Source organism: Pseudopipra pipra, chromosome 1 (genome assembly GCF_036250125.1).
Source record: "Pseudopipra pipra isolate bDixPip1 chromosome 1, bDixPip1.hap1, whole genome shotgun sequence".
Lineage (NCBI taxonomy): Eukaryota > Metazoa > Chordata > Aves > Passeriformes > Pipridae > Pseudopipra > Pseudopipra pipra.
Window position 1 is genome coordinate 84,004,484 of NC_087549.1, and position 18,634 is coordinate 84,023,117.

General features: G+C 37.4%; 1 protein-coding gene across 7 annotated transcripts in view; it reads left to right on the forward strand.

Moving 5' to 3' along the window:
• The window catches only part of ZCCHC2 (zinc finger CCHC-type containing 2), a 41,828-nt gene extending 23,496 nt beyond the window's left edge, over positions 1 to 18,332 (forward strand). The window contains exons 6-14 of one of the 7 annotated variants that reach the window (XM_064662580.1): positions 1,332 to 1,426; positions 3,985 to 4,068; positions 5,937 to 5,994; positions 8,550 to 8,685; positions 9,859 to 9,923; positions 10,719 to 10,864; positions 13,428 to 13,556; positions 14,265 to 15,773; positions 16,765 to 18,332. In XM_064662580.1, the coding sequence (XP_064518650.1) occupies positions 1,332 to 1,426; positions 3,985 to 4,068; positions 5,937 to 5,994; positions 8,550 to 8,685; positions 9,859 to 9,923; positions 10,719 to 10,864; positions 13,428 to 13,556; positions 14,265 to 15,773; positions 16,765 to 16,832 (2,290 nt within the window). In that variant the 3' untranslated portion in view covers positions 16,833 to 18,332. Of the gene's footprint in view, positions 1 to 1,331; positions 1,427 to 3,984; positions 4,069 to 5,936; positions 5,995 to 8,546; positions 8,686 to 9,858; positions 9,924 to 10,718; positions 10,865 to 13,427; positions 13,557 to 14,264 lie in introns of all 7 variants that reach the window. The other 6 variants (XM_064662573.1, XM_064662610.1, XM_064662599.1 and 3 more) reach the window with 6 other exon arrangements.
• Positions 18,333 to 18,634: the final 302 nt, after the last annotated feature.

Here is an 18,634-nt window from a genome sequence, read left to right on the forward strand (position 1 = left end):
CTTTTCTGTCAGAATTGTTCAACCTTGTTGGAAACAAATTATTCATCATGTTAGCCACTGTCTCTTGAGTTGGGGTACTTGAAGAATCAGGCACTGCTTTTCAAACTCCTACTCATAATGTTCTGTGGGTCCAAACATTTTGTCCTAATATTTTAGTTAAAGAACATATGGAACCACTCTGTGCCTCAACCTCCCCCTTCTCAATTTTTTTATTTTTTTAAATTTTTATCTGTAGTATTTGTCTGCCTTTATTGGCTTGATTGTCAATCCAAACTAAATCTGTGTGAACAGTTTTGGCTAATAAACATAGTGGGTTTAAATCAATAAACCTGTTAAATAGAGGTTGACTGAAGGGAACGTATTGTAATACAGAAAGGTTGCGAAGCCTCACTGCACAGTAATTATGAACCCAAGAGACTCATCTTGAAGATAACCTTTGAACACACCCAACTGTATTATAGTAAGCAACTATAATTACAATTTGCAAGTTATGTTGTGAGTATACAGGAATGCTACATGAATAATCTCAAGAGAATAGCATTATTATATACAAATTCCATTTTCTTTCAGTGTCAGTTTTAGCATAAATATATACGTATTTGGAGGTTTAAATATGTGCCCAGTAGCCAAAAATTGCTCTCCCCTGCCCCTCCTCCAAAGAAACAGAACTGAGTAGTGCTTCCTGGCAAGTAACAACTGAAACCTTGGTGTGTGGGAAGTGCAAACCATTCATTCTTGGCCTGTTGTCTTATCTGAAGCTAATAGAATTTGTCACTGACCTCTTGGGAACAGACTCAGGCCAGTCCAGAGCAATATTGAGAATCCTACCCTTTGCTCTCGAAAATAATTATGAAATTAAATTACTGACATTATAGGTAAATTCAACTTTGTATTTAACCATATAAATGTGTTTAAAGAAAGAGGTGCATTGTTTTGGGAAATTAAATGTGTTCTCAGTTTAAAAAAAAAAAAAAAAGTTAAAATATAAGGTCCAGTGCTTTTGGACTTAGTCCAAACTCGTCTTTGATAAAATGTTATGAGTGGCTATAATGTTTGAATTGGGATGGCTCAAAGCACCTACCTTTTTAAATTAAAAAAAAAAAAATCATCATACCAATTTCTTGTAGTGGCTGTGCTCCAGCCTTACACTAACACTGAACAGCAAAGCTCAGAAGTAGCATTTAACATTGTTTATTCTGAACGTACAATTTGAAATGTTTGGACTTCTTAAGAACTACCTATTTTGCTTTTAAATGGTACTGTAGTAATTTTTTATGTTCTTCTGATGATTCTATTATTTACAGTTTAACAAACTCTCACTTAAATTTCAGGCAGCTATTTTCAAATACATCGCAAGCTTTTCTGCAGAATCAGAGAGTATACAACTTCTTCCAATCAATTTCATCAGAATCTTTGCACACTCACAGTAAGAAATATCTTAATACTGTTTTATATAATAAAAAGTTTTTAAAAAAGTATTCCTGCTGTCATGCCTAATTAGAGTTTTATAATCCTGTATTCATGATGCATTATATTCCACTGGTTGCATTTGAACTCCTGGCCAATGAATAGTTGCTTGAGCAGATACTCAGACTTTTGACCATTGGAACATACTATGTATCATCAGCTTCTGTTCTTTTCTTTCTTTCTTTTCCTCTGTACTATTGTGCTATTAAAATAGATAGTTATGAATTGAGTATGTTCAACAGTTTGGCACGTCTTTTACCATATCTTAAACAAAAAGCTTGAACTGACCCAAGCTTTTGTTTTCTTTTGTAGATTAAGCATCTGTCTTGATATTTAAACTAAGATTTTTGGGGGGTACATAACATAGTGCATAAGTGATGGGATGGCCCTAATTTTAGAATATACAGAATTGTGTTCTGAGCATTTGCATTGCAGAGATTTCTTTGGTGAACCTCTTACCTACTTATGTATTACAAATTGTTTGTGCAACCAAAGCTTGGCTTCTCTCTGTGGATGCCTTAGGATGTGATCTTTGTTTCTGTTGAGTCTTTTCTTTTTTCAGTGTATGTAATGCACCATGATAGTTAAGGCATTGACTATGAGGCTGCTGACTCAGAAGTTGCAGAAGATCTTAGTAAGGAATTGAATAAGTTGGAGATTTCAAACAGACTGCTGAAATGTGTTTGGAAAAAAATAGGGAAATGACAGCTGACTTTAATTTGAAATGATGTGTGCGATCTGTGACAAATGTATTTCTCTCCATGATGAGATAGAGGCATTGTGATTAGGGTGGAAGCTGTAGGGGTTTTTGTGACTTTTGGGCTAGTGCAGGGCAGAAATGATCTGCAAGGTAGGTAGATCAGAAAGGTAAAATAGGTAAATGGCAATTCTGTAGGAAGTCTTACAGGTTGTAAAGGGATCATGAATATGAGATAATTTCTATAATAATAAATAATAGGATATATGAAAGTGCATGAGGATTTGTCAGACTGGAACATAAAACAGATAAGATGAGGAATTTCATTGTTTCACAGAGAGGAGGAAAGACTCACATGGAAGATGATTTAAATTTTCAAATACCAGAGTCATAATGTTAAAGAGCATGATCTTTTCTCTTTGAAAAGAAAGCACTAGGCTTAACTTTTTATGAGGACCAGGGGCAGGCAAGAACCTGGTAATTACAGACAATTCCAAAGCAGTGAGGCAGGTCTGAGGTGAAGACAGAAAAAAAAGTCAGTAGGTCAGGGTTAAGAACAGGATCAGCAAGGTACGTGGCCCGGCACAGGTGTGCCTGCAGTGCACCCCAGCCAAGAGCTTGAGCTCAAATGCAACTCCCAACGCAAAGGGCCCTGACATTGAGAAAATATTTGTCGAAGAGAATTAGTGGGGTAAATTTAAGCATGAATGACACATCAGGGGTAGCTCGCAGTCCCGTTTCCTGTGGTTCAGGCTAATAGAAGCTGTACTAAGACAAAAGTACTCATCCCACCTGTTGCCAAAATCACTTCAATTAAGTGGCTCATGAGGGGTTTTTTATTGTCGGCCTCTGTGTTTTTCTGGGTTTATTGTTTGGGTTTCCTGGAATCCTGCTAGGCAGGTCTTTATACCTTAAATAATAGTTGGGATCTCACACTGAATATGTTCAGTAAGTTTAACTATGCCACTGTGGTTCCATTAAGGAGGAAATCAATTAGCTCACTCCTTGTTCATAACATGAGTTGTTTAGACACTTATTCAGGTTGGAGTAAACTTTTGATTCCAACAGACTTTATTAAAACATAATCTCTGGGGATTTAGTCTCTTCAATGCAGACAATATCCAGAAGGATCTTCCCATCAATGTTTCAAGCTCCTAAGCAACAGCTTTCAGATGCTTTTACCTGCAGTAACTTGGACCACTTTGAGAGGGAAAGAGTAGACTCATAGAATTGGATTCATTGTTAAACTAAGTCCTTTTTCAGAGCATGGCAGTGGTAATTCTCCAGCAAAACTATTAATATTGTTCTTTCTTTTTTTTTCATCCCATCTGGCATGAAAAGGCAAAAATTGTGTGTGAAGACTATGTTAAAGGCACTAGAAGACTTTAGCCCAGACTGTGTGTCTTTTGGCAGGTGAATGATTTGAGGATGGAGGAGTGTAATTTGTTGCAGAAGAATGCTAGTAACTATCATTGGTCTCCTCCCATTTTCTATTGTAAAACAAAAAAATTATGAAGCAAAATCTGAAGTGCAGCATAATAGGAATATTTCTAATATTACCACAATCAAGATGTTTTGAAATTGCACCATTGCTTTAAAATTATTTTGAATACTATTTTCTTCAAAATAAAAGTAGCTCTAAAGAGCCTTTACTCTTGGAGATGGCCTGCTTTGAAGCAGGCAACGTTCAAATTGTTGCCACACACGAACCAGTAAGTTCAGTCTTCCATTTCCCTGATTTCCAGTTTAGTGCAAGCATTCAGGAACTGTCCAGTTGTTCAAGATCTATAAAGTTACTACATGAACTTTATTCTCTGCAGGTAACTTACAACCCTCTTTGAAGACGGTTAAGACACCAGAACACTTCAAGGAGGACAGTTCAGAAGCTTCAAGTCAGGAGGAAGGTAGTTGTGTACTCAAAGGTGGTTCTTTGAGATATTTTACCACACTCAGTTCTGGAAATCATACACTTGATGGATTTCTTCATTGATACAAAATGAGAGATTTGAATGAAATCTGCTATGCAAATGAAGAATTTTTATGTACTTCCAGCAGTTTCCTTAAGAGGTTCCTCTGTAATTCAAGGAGTGGCAGTGTTCATGGATAGCTTGAAGGCAGAAGTTCACAACTGTATTGAACAAGCAGGAAGATATATGTTATAATTTACTTAAGCCAAGATTATTTGTAGCTTTTCACCTATTTATTTTTCAGTTACCAGGGTTCAGAGTTGAGTGCAGCATTTCAAGAGTTGCAGACTGTTTTGCTTTAAATGTGCCAAATTTATTTAGCTTCTAGTTTTACACAGAAAGAATTTTCAGGTTTTCCTCTTCTTATTCTTAACCTATGCTGCTTTTATATACTGTGGACTGTTAATAAGTTTGTAGTGAGTATTGATTACAATCTGAAAGCTGGTGCCAGTACCTAAAAAACAGTTCATATATGGAAGCAGCAGTCTAGTGGCTGGTCAGTGATTTGATTCTGAAAGCAACAGCAAGCCAGCTTTATACTGTTTTTGGTAGCAAAAAAGTAAAAGCTCCTGGTAGGTGGAAAAGATGAGAAATGAGACAGATAGGTGAACAAAGACCACGGAACACTCACGCTAGCTTTCACAGAATGACAGCGCTCTTATCCTGTTACACGTTAATAGCTAATAAGTTTGCAGTTCACCTTATGTGCAGTCAGTAATCCACATATGCAGTTTGAACAGCTTTTTCTTACGAAAAAATTAGTGCCATATCCTTCCTCAGAGTTAAGAACACACCAAGTAAATTTAAAATATATTTGGAAATTGCTCAAATAGTTTTTTACATACTTTCATATACATTAATCTCTTCACCTGGTGAAACTACAAATGCATTTCAGAACACCTTTTGTGCCATTTCAGTGAACTGTTACCAGAAGCTTAAAAATTATGATACTTTCTTTCCTTAGATTTTTAAACCATAATTTGGACTTACGTGTAGCATTGAGAAGAGTCCAGGCAAAATGATACCAAGAATGCTAAGATCATCACAGCTGGAATTAAGAAAAGTTGCTTTTGTTAAAATCTAACAATTGCCTTAAAGAAAAGGATAAACTGTGTCTCTAAAGTTCTTGATTTTTGTTTCATAAAATCATAGAATAGTTTGTGTTGGAAGTGACCTTAAAAGATCATCTAGTTCCAGCCCACCTGCCACAGGCAGGGAACCTTCCACTAGACCATGTTGCTCAGAGCCTCATCCAGTCTGGCCTTGGAGCAATATCCCTTTTAGTCGGATGTAATTTGTAAAGCTTTACTTGCATAGTGAATTTTGACGTTCAGAATGCAATACTTTTGTTTAAGATTTGTCTTCTTTGTTATTCAGAATGTGTGACATAGTTTTGAGAATAATTTCAGCAGTTCAGAAAAAATTACAAAATTTTGTGTTTTTACTGACTCATTCCTGTTTTCTTTCTCTGTTCTTTCATGCTGAGTGATAGTCAGTCACACATTTAGTCTTTAGGATTAAATATAGAGGTCTGCAAACATTAACAGTTGTCATAGTTTCTCTCTTTCTGTTTCATTCTTCTGTGAAATGAAAGGTAAAGAGTCTTGATTATATCATCTGTATGAACTGATCTGTCCTCTATGCAACACCTGTTAATTTCAGCACTGTAAATTAAGCCTTACACTGTTTAATGGAGCTGTCTTCTGCTATGTGTCTGGTAGTGATGGAAAGATGAATTCACTGGATTGATCTAAAAGAAGAAATGGGAATTGCTATTGAAATTATGCTTTGTTTATTTTTTCCAGATGTAATGCAACACACATCAGTTCACAAGAAACATAATGGAAAAGGTCCTGTTGCCAAGTAGGTACTAAGATGTAATGTGAGCATGCTACATGTCTGAACTTCATTTGTTAGTGCTTTGAGAGTATGTGTCCTTCTAGATTAAAGCTTGTTTATGAGGTTTTTGTTTGTTTAGGGTGAGGTGTTCTGGTCTTATTTTTGTTGTTTGTGACGTTGTTATTAATCTGTATTAGAAAAATAATTCAGATGATCCTATTTCTAAATCTGTAGGTCTAGGTCATTTGGCTATCTCGTTTCCCCAGATTTTGTGAATCTTCACTATTTCAATTGATATTTTGATTTGTGTTTATAAGCTGAGTAGCGTAAATCTGTATGGCATATATTTTCCTATGTGCACACATCCCCGTGATTGTACTGAAAATTTCCAGTGTTGTGTATTTTAAGCTTAAGTAGCTTCAAAGATGACCTTATAGGAGAAGGTAGTCCATTCTTTCCCTTACTTACTAGCAGATGCATGCATACCTTGCTGGTTTATGTCAATTGTAAGTGGATCTATGAAGTATCTAATGTGAATTCACCCATTAATATATTTTGACCAAAAACTTTATATATGTTTGCACATAGTTGTGTAGTGGTTCAATTAAATTAAGGGGAAAAAATTGATACAAAATTTATTGAGACTTAAGTTTTGTTTTGTTGATTTATCTGTAAAATGTATTTATCTTGTGGTGAAAATTACCTGGAGTTGCAATAATTAGAATATAAACATAGCACAAAACAGTGTTGGTTAAGGTCCACAGATCTTTAACAGACAAAATTCTTGTGAACTCACTAATTGGACAACTTAGTGGTTTGTGTCTGTTTTGTTTTTTAACTGTCCTACTTTTGACTTACATTTCTTCAAGAAGAGGGTGTCATCTTGACAAAATATGTGATTATACTGGTGGTTATACAGCCCACTATGAAGTCGTAAGTGCAGGATCCAAACTTAGTAGCATGTAGTTACTGGTATAGAAATTGTTTTATTCATTGTATAATGAAGTACACTAAAGCTGACTGTAGTTCAGGATCTATCTTTCAGGTAGGAAAGCGAGGGACAGACCTTTTTTTACAAAGTTGTATGAAAGAAACGCCTTTAGCTTGCTATTATTTTGTTTGTTTAAGGGAAAATGGGTTACTACTTTACTGCTAGAGGTCTGTTACTCCTCTCTTGTTCCCGTGTCTGTCTTCTTAAAATCTGTGCCTGCTGCTTATGGGTTCTAAAGAAATGGCACAGAATGAAGCTATTCTGTTTTCAATATGCATAAAACTGTCTAGAGTCAGGAGCAGTTAATCTCAAATAGCATTGGTACATTGTGCATATGTCTACCTTTGTTTTCATTCAGTATTGCAGCCTTACTCTTGAAAAGTCCAAAAATTTACTGGTAGGAGTGAGATCAGACATAGTAAATAAGTATACACAGTATCACAGCTTCCATGAAATGACTGTGTATTTGGCAGTGAAATCACTTACCTCCATGTGGTGGAATTTCTAAAGTGACCTGGCTTGCATCTTTTCAATCAGGGTCTTTTGTCTGTCTTTTAGGACCTTCTTGGGTTCTTGCCATTTTCTTAAATTATTTTTTTATATTCTATTGTACATCTTGTAAGTAGTTTGAACACTTATTTACAGAGGTCTTTGGTAAGTAACTACTGGAATTTCAGCATGTCTTGTACTTTCAAATAAGCTGGATTTCTGCCATCATGGGAACTGAGTAACATTTTGTATTGCAGTAACCTTGATTAAGCAGCTTGCCAACAGCCTTGAATTAAAAGGCACTTTCAATTACCAACATAAGTATTTTGATAAGAATTTAAAAGTGTTAACTCTTTCTCTTTTTTTTATCCTGTCAGTAAGGCATGATTTTATATGAGACATGAAAAGTTTATACATCCATGTGCTCTACTGACTCTGTCAGAACCCTGACTGTTTTTCCAGCAGTTTTTGTTGACCACTGGTGGCAGACCTAGTTAAATACTGCTTCTGACTGGCTGCTGTAGAGCGAAGCTTCAGTGGAAGGCATTATAAAGTCCAAAGTAAATGCCAAATGCAACTCCCCTTTCCCAGCACTACTCAAAACTACCAGTCCTGAAGGTAAAAATATAAAGCAAGATGCCTATTTTGAAATTCAAACAAACACAGCTGCAGTGTGATCTGTAGGTAACTGTGCACACTTTTTTTTAAATATCTCATGAATTCTGAATAGGGATTTCAAAGTAATTCCAGCTTTGTCATTAACGATAAGGAAGAAAGAAAATGAATTCAAAATACATTTATATCTGGAAAATTTACCCATGTCCTTGTGTGTAGAAATATCCAAGGAAACTCTCAATTACTGTTCTCTACAAATTCTGTTGTTCTGAATTTTGCGTCAAATTATAGTAGATAAATGAAAAAGGAACTCCGGTTATGTTCAGATCTTAGTATAACTTCAGAGCACAAGAATTCTTGTAATTTAAATTGCTTGAAAATTCCAAGGGTTTTCTAATGCAAAAATGTGTATGTTGGTAAGAAAAGCCTGCAAGTTCGTTCGCATCAGCATAACTTGGGTTTGTTTTTTTTTTCTTTTCAGCAGCACTAGCAGTGCAAAATGTTCTTCACTGGATAGCCTTAACATACAGCACTCGGAGCAAAATGGGGTAATGGACTGGAGAAGGAAAAGCTGTATTGTCCAACAGCACCCAGAGCACTGTACAAATCTACTTGACCAGGTATGTTGCTATTTTTCATTCAAAGCCATATTCTGAGACACTTGAGAAGACTGTCCACTACACATGATGAGATTTAGCTTTAAAAGATGAAGAGCTCTGCTAAAATTGTATAAATAAGTGTTGAAGTTCAAGCTGCTACTGACTTACCTTGCTTAGAAAACTCCTCGTAATTACTTTCCACTGTCTCAGAAAGTTGCGTATTTTGTTTATGAATTAAATAAAACTTCACAGTAGGATACAAGTAGTCAGAAAAGTCTAATGTTAATTTCTAATCAGGCACTTTCCTGTTGTCATCAGAGAGGATTTCAGAACACCTGGGCAATTTCTGTTATTGCAAGGCACAAACTAGAAACTGTATTAATAAGTAAATCGTATTAATTCTACAGGAGGTACAACAGGTTAAATGTTTTCTTTCTATCTTACCTGCGTTATTTAGGTAACTTAAGTATTAATCTTTGAAAAAAGTTAATAGCTAGATGCATATACACTTTTTGTGAGATTTGTGTCTCTTCAGTGCTCAATCTCATTGTGAATACAGTTGAGAAGAATATTTATAAATAATCTACTGAAACTGGGGGAAGGAGGGTTGCTCACTGCTTATATCTGAAAAGCCCTGGATGTTAGGAGTACTTAAGGTTGCTCTTATACTACATGCAGAATTTGGCTATTGATTGTTATGTGGGGAATAGCAAGCCAAACAAAAATAGTTTCCTTATTTCACAAAGCAGGGTAATGAATTGAGATTTGCTTCTAAAGATGAAATGGTAGGCTGCATCAAAGCCTGAAATACTGAAAACTTGAGGCAAGAAAAAAGTTAATTTACTAAAGCAGAGGAAAAGTTCTTTTCTTTTTAAAGGAAGTCCAAATACAACAATTTGGACATATTATTTCAGAGTTTTCGCAAGTTTTACTCCTTCGTCAAATGTGAGTTATTACTAACAGCCGGTAGTAATTCTAAAGTAGCAATTTTCTGAGTGTTTTGCTGAACACGACACAAGACGATGCATTATTTTAGAGGCCCAGATGCATTGAACAAGTACTTGTTTGGATGTTATAGCACTTTTGAACACACTAGTCTTGTACTCACAGACCTGTTGGTTTAGAAGGGTTTTTTGTCCGCTTTCATGATACAAATTCTATTGTTTGACTGGCATCTTTGTATTTTCTGTCTAGCATACAGTGGAAAAACGAAGTCTGTCTGCAGTAAGCAAGAAGAAAGGAAAGCCACACCTGGAAAAGTACGTTTCCAATGTGACTGGTAATCCAGAAACAGAGTGTAATGCATTGACTCTGATAAAGAGAGTCTGCAATCAATTACATGCTTTCTTTTGGTATTGTGGAACAAGAGCTGGAGTAGTGTGAGGCCAGACTACCAGGCTACATAAAAATCTTTATTTTCTGTGAAGAAATAACTTGAAAAAGAGAATGTAATTGAATGCATTCGTTTCTCAAAATATCCCTTGTCATTTAGCAAAAAGATGAAGGAGTGGAAGTAGGTTCTTAAGCAATACTGAATTGCCTTTTTTTGTTTACATTTATTTGAAAGTTAAAGGCTGTAAAACTGTCCAAAATACACTGAAAAGCAAATAAGGATTGACAGCAGCATTTAACATTATGCAGTGAGTGGTAACTGGCTGAAATGTTTTACTGAAGATAATTTGCACGTCAAGGGGCTTCAGAACTTCCTGTGGGCTACACAACCCTGCACTGTGAGAAGTGCAAGTGCTTCCACCCTAATACTCTGCCTCACTTCAGAGTTTGTGCCATTTTGTTACTCTATAGACAGATACTTTTATGCTAGACTGGTGTACGGCATCAGCTGCACCATTTCCTTTTTTGTGTTGTTTCTTATTTAGATCTTTATTCATAGTGTTTAATAACACTGCTTGCAGCTTAGTTCCTGGTATATTGCACCAACAGCCTTTACTTATTCGTTTACTATTTAAATTTCATGTTATATCTATTAAATACACATTTCTGGCCTGGAGTCACTGCTTTTGTTTACGGTCACATTATGTGTTCATTCATGGTAGGTTATTTGTGTCCATGCATTTGCAAAAAACCAATGAAAAGTATTTACACAGGGAGAAAGGAAAGAAAACTGAGTGCAGGTTGAATAACAGGAGCAATGGAGTTCGAGTTGCGGCATCACAGCACATCCGTACTGGGACAGCAAAAGGTAAGGTGTTTTTTCCCCAAACTGTTTGTGAGAAACAGAATTCCAGCTTTGCTGATTTATTCAAAGTTCCTCTGTAAAGGGGAAATCACAAGTCTTAAATCTGTTTTGGTGAAAGTCAGCATGTTGGTAGTCTAGTTTGTGCTTTGACTTGCTGTATAGAACATTAGACTCAGTCTTGTGTATGCAGTTGCACAGGGTGTGTCTCTTCTCATAAGTAGGTGGTAAAATACTAGTAAAGTCTCCATGAGTTGGTTTATGTGGTGTAGTAGTTGCAGAAACAGTTACCGTTGGGCTACTTCTGTATGGAATTTAGCAGTCTAGAGTGTGTGGAGCCCCACTATATTGTCATTAGTGTTCTCTTTGCAGCCTACTAGTTTCTTCATCTGTTGTGGAGTGGCCCACGAGGAACCTTTATAAAAACCTCTGGTGCAAACTGTTGATGAACTGTAGTGTGTAAACCAAGTGACTACTGAGCTACAACACAGAACTGTATATGCTGCCCTAGCAGGGTTCTCAGGTTTGGGTAATCCAGCAAAATGTCTAGGCCAAAACCTGTGTACATCAGTCAGTTGTAAGACAAAACTATATTTGTGTTCCTTTAGTAAATCGAGTCACCAAGCTTTATTACAAATTTCTGAAGGTCTACCCATTGACTTTGCTTTCTTGATATTTTCTAAGTTCACAATATCGATTGCAGCCTTGCCTCTCTTACATGTAGTTTACATGACAGAAGATTGACAAAGGGTTTGCCTTTTCCTACACCACGTAATTGGCATAAGTGTTGAAAGGATTCTTAAAAGTACCTTGTCTTTCTGTTTCTTCCACTTGTGGTACAATCTTGATTAAGCTTTCATTCTTTCTTCTCTCTGCTTCTTATATTTGAGAGTTCCAGGTGGATCCCATTTGGAATTACTGATGTGTTTTTTGGGCAAGTGTTTTTACCTTCTACAAACAGTATTTGACTAAAACTTTAAGAATTCAGTTCACAAACTTAGAAAAACCAGAACAATTTTGCAAACCTATAATTAAGGGATGTGCAAGCAGAAAACATACTCTACAGCAGAACTTTGCTGTGTACATTTCTGATTGATTACTGGTTTTGTAGTCAGGCACTAAGCTTTTATGAACTGACAATAACTTTAGGAGGTGGTGCAAGTTCGGGTGACATAGTGCAAAGTTAAATAGGGGATGTTTTGCCGTAGTTGTGTTTGCTAACTACCCACCACTCTACAGGTGTGAGACTGCCTGCCTGATCACTGTTGGCTGGTTGAAGAAACAACTGTAACCCACAGAGGCTAGAAGCCATTATGTCATGCTCAGAGATGGGCTTTCTACCTGTATATAAACGTTAAAATGTCTTTTGAGATACTTATTGGAGACATAGTCTAACGAAAAAAAACATGTTGCAATCTGAATCTCTGCCTAGTTTTATATATCCAGGCTTGATTTGAAATGCCCTATTTTGAGTCCATAACTCTTAACTGCATCCTGTTTTCTTCCATTTTTCATCCCTATTTTTAGCTTTTCTGAGGCATGGGTTAGTTACACTGGTAACTTTTAAGACTTGATGCTTTGTGACCAGCACCTCAGACTCTGATTTTCAGTGACTGGAAGTTGAGACTGGGGATCCAGATTATATTAGATATTCAGAGCACTTGTTAAAATAATTTAACCAATTACGGGTTTAATCAAGGAAATTATTTCAGGAATTGAAACATTAAGGCAGCTTTTTGATGACCCATCCCAACCTGTTAAACTTGCAGTAGCAATAAAAATTTTTTAAAATACTATTTTATTTATAAACTATTATTGTAATTCATAAAATAAGTAATAATGTTCTAATTTTTGTGCTGGAATTTCGCCAATCAGTGTTTTGTGTTTTGGGGTTTCTTTGAAGCTAGTGTATGGCATAGATTCTGAGAGAGGGTGAATTTGTCATTCTTCTTCCCCTCTGAGGCTGAACTTGAAAGCCAAACCATGGTAGCTACCGACTCTGAAAGCTGGTTTGCAGCAAATGACTGTCCCATGATCCATTCAGAAATCAGAAAACAATTTAACACTTTTTCAGTTCACCTCTCTTTCTTTAAACAGGATTTGTTGACAGGGTTTGCTTAAAGCCTGTTCTAGAAGAGTGAATTGTAAAATACTGTATTGTTTTGATGTTCCCTGCTGAGTTAGCTTTCTGCCTGTGCTGGTAGGACCGAGGAGCATTGCAGTTCTTCGAATGGAAATGTTTGATCGCTGCCATTCAGAGGAAATTATTGTTGTAGTGCAATCTGATATAAGCATCACAGAAATCATTAAGGGTCATCATTCTTTTCACTGCTTTTTGTAAATATCAATTTTCAGTATCACCTTCTGTAACACCAGGGATTCAGTCATCACAAATTTAGAGACAGGACCAGTCCTGAATGCTGGGGTTGAAATGCTAGCAATATAGGGGACAGATGCCATTAAATAGGAACAGGCAAAAATCTGAACTAGTATGAAATGTGAGCAAACCAAAATAACCTTGCTTCCATACATTGAGATTAAAAATAAAAATGACCACTTTTATTTTTAGATCTGAATCTGGATGCTGGATCTGGTCATGACACTTGTGGAGAAACATCATCTGAAAGTTACAGTTCTCCTTCTAGTCCACGACATGATGGGAGGGAAAGCTTTGATAGTGAAGAAGAAAAAGACAGAGGTTGTATTTATGGAAAGTGTGCATAAATGCCTTTATTCCTAGACTAATCTCTTGCTTGTATTAATTTTAATTAGTTTTTTAGTTTTATTATCTCCTTTTTTTTTCTGAACTAGCCAGAGAATACATTTTGCTTTGTGGGTTTCACGACTGGATGATTTGACAGCTTCTAGCAAATAGCAGGACTGTTTGAATACCACTGAGTTTTAGGTTACTACATATATGTAGTAATTTTTTGACCTCAGTGGCATAGCTCTCTTGAGAAATTTCCACAGTACAGTAATGTGAAAAACATTGGCATGAAAGGGACTGGTTTTATATCAAATTATGTGTGTTATGTCTGAGAGCTCTGTCTTTTTGTACTGATAGTTTGCCACTCCTTCCAAATTTGGGTAAGCTCTGGTAATGTCTTTCTAGGCAGATGCAAATTCGTAACTCGGTCTGTGTTCTATTCTTCACATTTGCAGATACACGCAAGTCAAAGACACAGTAGCTAGTTAGGCAGGTGGATATATAGGCAAGTGATGGAGATGGACCTAGCTTAATTTGGATGATTGAAAAAAATCTCAAAGTTGTTACAGTTCGGGAAGACTTAACTATCATTCATGTCATCAAACTTACGAGATTTTATATGGGTAAATGAGGCCAGGGCATGATTCTCTATTGCTTGAGATTCATTCTTCTGACTGACAAATGCTTTTGTACCCATAGATACAGACAGCAATTCTGAGGACTCTGGGAATCAAAATACAACCAGGTTTACAGGCTACAGTGCTGTCAGTTCATCAAATATGAACAAATCATCTGCTCAGATCTCTTCAGTGAGTAATGAAAATGGGAGCCTTTCAGAAGATCCTTTGAATGCAAAGTTTCAACATATTTCCTTCATGCCTGCCTTACACTGTGTGATGCACAGCGCTGCCCAAAAGCCGGAAGCAGTCGTCCCACCACCCATATCTGCAGATGGTAAAACGATGGGAATGCTCGTTACCACGCCTGTCGCTGTCTCGCCAGTGAGAGAGTCTGCGAATTCCCCGCCTGGTGGAATGGGCCCCGTCACCTCTGGTGAACCTGAGAAACGTCTTGAGCTGATGGCTTCCCCTTTGCCAGTCCCATCCACTTTCCTTCCACATTCTGTCCAGCCTGGTAGCCCTGCTTTGCATTTGGCAATACACAGATTGAAAATGCCCTCTCCACAGGGATCATCGGAGAGTTGCACAGTTAATGGACCGCAGCAGCCGACAGGAAACTTAAATATTGGATCACCAAATACTGCCTTTATCCCAGTCCACAATCCAGGTAGTTTCCCAGGATCTCCAGTTCCTACTACAGATCCCATCACAAAACCTGCATCCCAGGTGGTAGGACTGAATCAAATGGTGCCTCACATTGAGGGAAACCCAGGAGCAATCCCTCAGCCTACCAATCTAAAGGTAGTTCTTCCAGCAGCTGGTCTCTCCACAGCAGCACCGCCACCTCCACCAGCTTCGTACGCTTTGCCAGGCAGTCCTCATGCTACCAGTGTGTTGCCCAACCAGAATACAAACGTGCTCAACACTGGAGCAACTTCCTCACCACCTCAGTCTGCTGGCTTAGGTGTTGGTCAGGTCCAGTCCACTGTTCCTCCTGCAATACCAACACACACGCCAGGCCCTGCCCCCAGCCCGAGCCCCGCTCTAACACACAGCACTGCACAGAGTGACAGCACATCCTACATAAACGCTGTTGGGAATAATAACACTAACGGGACAATGTTACCTCCGCAGCAGTTGGGATCTGGTCCTTGTGGTTCTTGTGGACGTAGGTGTAGCTGTGGGACCAATGGCAGCCTTCAGATTAATAGCTATTTTTATCATAACCCACTTCATGGACAAGTCTACAGAGTTCCACCTTTCTTCCCTCTGCCATCACTTTGCAATGGCAGCTACCTCAATCAAGCACATCAAAGCAATGGAACACAACTTCCGTTCTTCCTGCCTCAGTCTCCATATGCAAATGGGCTTATGCATGACCCAGTGATGGGGAGCCAAGCCAACTATGGTATGCAGCAGATGGCAGGATTTTCGAGGTTCTATACTGTATATCCAGCACCTAACGTAGTTGCCAACACAAATGGGTCAGGACCCAAGAAGAATGGGAATGTTTCATGTTACAATTGTGGTGTAAGTGGACACTATGCGCAGGACTGTAAGCAGTCATCCATGGAGGCCAGTCAACAAGGTAATCATGATAACTCCCAGCGGACTTGCTTTTGAGTTTAGCAGTTTCTCTTTACCTTTCTGAATGTGCTGGTTTTGGTCTTGCAGAAAGGTGTGCGTGCGTGTGTATGTTTTGTGTAAATGGTTGTGCACTAGTGACCTGCTCTAAAACTGCAAAGTATCTTATCTCTGCCTGAAAATCTTGTAGAACAGTGCAAGGGAACGGGGTTCACAGCGTGAAGTTGAAAATGCATATGAATTGAAGCTGGAAAGTCAAATGATACCAGTCCTAAATTGTCCTTCTTTTTTCACTGTTTTGTTTTTGACATTATGTCGAGACTTGCATGTTGTTTCAGTTTTTGCATTCCCATTCAGTGGGGTTTTTTTTGAGAGAATTCGTTGGCAAAAAGTGAAAGATATCAATTGCTGCCTATGATATGACCTTGGATTTCTAAAACTTGTGAGAATCTAAAGAAAAACAATAGACTGGCCATTTCATAATCTAAGGCTTACCTTTGCACAATCAGCTATCCTTCTGTGTCCCATCATGCAATACATTTAACTTTTCAGACAAGTTGCAGCAAAAAGGCAGAAAGGAATTGAAACTAAAAATCAAAGGAATGGCTTCAATTTCTCTCTCCGTCCAGAAGAATGGGGGGAAATGCAGTGTTTGCATTGAGCATAAGCTATTTTTGGTTCTTGTACTTGTGCCCATTCTGACTTCACTTGTTTGATTGGAGTGGAACAGGAAAGATGAACCTTGATGGGGGTCATCTTTTCTTTGCATTTTTCCAGTAAAGCTCAAGTCCTATATCTATGCTCTATATCTTTTTTAAATTTACAGTTCTAGCAAGCAGATGAAAGAAAACAGGGTAAAGTCTAAGGACCTACTTTAAAAGGACTGGAGGATGATAGTGCCTTTTGAAGAGCATGTCCATTTTGATACCTTGTAGTGGTTTTGTAATCCATTTTAATTGTGAGCAGTGACTTAGTAGTTCTCTTTCCTGTTTTAGGCACTTACAGACTGAGATACGCACCTCCCCCTCCCCCTTCCAATGATACCTTGGATTCTGCAGACTGAAACAAGTAAACATTGCCTACTTAAACTGAAGCTTGGGAAACTGGGGGGAAGGTGTATGTGGGAGGGAGGGGCTGGTCTTGTGTTTTGGGACATTCCCGGTTTTATATTCTTTTGGAATTTTTCATTGCTTTTGCACCTCTGTTCCGTACAAAAGAAGAAAGCTGAGTCCCTGGTCTCCTCCTGGTTCTACAAAAGGCTTGCATAATGCATGTAATTCAAACACACAGCCAAACAATCAGACAGAGCATTCAAACCATGCTTTTGCACTGAAGACTTGAGACATGTGCAATGTTTACTGCAGTTTTTAAAAAAAAAAATTCCTCTGACCTCTGACATCACTGGTGGAGCAGCCATATGGTGAAAGAAGAAACTTGGTCGTGTTCCCCACCACAATCTTCTTCCCTCCCTCCCTGTTCTCCTTTATGCTGCTGTTTTCTTTTCCTTCCCTGGTTGTCCACGTGGATTCGTTGGACTTGCATGAGTGTTTAGCAGTTCATACAGACCCTGCCCGTACTCTAAATTTAATGCTCATGAATTGAGGGGAGATGTTCAAACGTCCTATTAGCAGAGTCCAAAGGAAAACACAATACTGTATGTGTACTATATCTGATAATAATTCATATACGCAGCTCTCAAGAGGCCCAAATAAATGAAAATACATAGAGCAGGAAGGGGCTGAAACTGTGTGGACTGGAACAGATTGAGAAAAATGAACGAGCTTAAATTGACAGATTTTTCTTCCCTTGTAGCTTTTTAGCCTGTATGTTCAGCAACAAAGGTGAAAAAAATGGTATGAATGTTGTACTCAGTGTGTTTGCATTTGTAATGAAAGTTGACAGCATTTTTTCCTTTTTTAAAGCTATTCTACATCGTGTCAACACAGAATGAACATTACTTGATTGATTATTTTTTTCCTAAACTGTTACAGTGTTGCATTGTACTTAGAATGTAAATGTTTTATTTCAAACTGAACAAAAGCTATGGTTTTCTACAAAATAGTCAGGTATTAGTATTAGAACCTGTCTACCAAATAGCAAAGTCACTATTTTATAACAATTTACCACTATGCGTAATTACGGTATAATGTGAAAGACTGAAATGAGTGTTAAGATGGTATTAAACATGTCAGTATCATGAGTAAGTTTAATGCTGCTGTATTTTTTATTTTATTTTTAAAAGCCAATATATGTACTAAATTGCTTCCAGGTAATATTTGATTTCCTAAAGTGCACTGAGGTTATCTGGAAGACGAGTGTGTTTTTTGACTGCTGCATTCAACACCGATGAACAACTACCACTGTATATCCATAGGGTTTGGCATTCCTCACAGTTCATGGCAGAAATGTTTTTTCTTAAAATCAGACCCAGTGTCCGGTAGAGGGATGAAATAAAAATCAGTCTTTGGTTCAGCCGTCTAATAAATTGCTAAACAAAAAACTTGAAGAAAAAAAAAAAAAGCTTGATTACTACATTTCTTCATAGGTAGCATTTATATTTATAGCACCAGTGTACATTTTGAAACTTTTTTCTTGGAGGGGGGGAATGGGGAGGGAGGTAGATGAAAGCTTTAATTTAAAAAAAAAAAAGTTTAAGTAGTAAATGAAAATTATTTTGATTAAAATTTTTATTTGATCTGGGTATTTTTGGACCACTTGAAATGAATGAACTGCGTTTGAGTTTAAGTGAGGGTGTTAAACCACCAATGGACTTGTATTGTGAATTACCTGCCAGTTGTACTTTATGGAACTTATTTTATGATTTAAAATACTGTACTGTAAATAGGAGGTATGTTACCTTCTCTT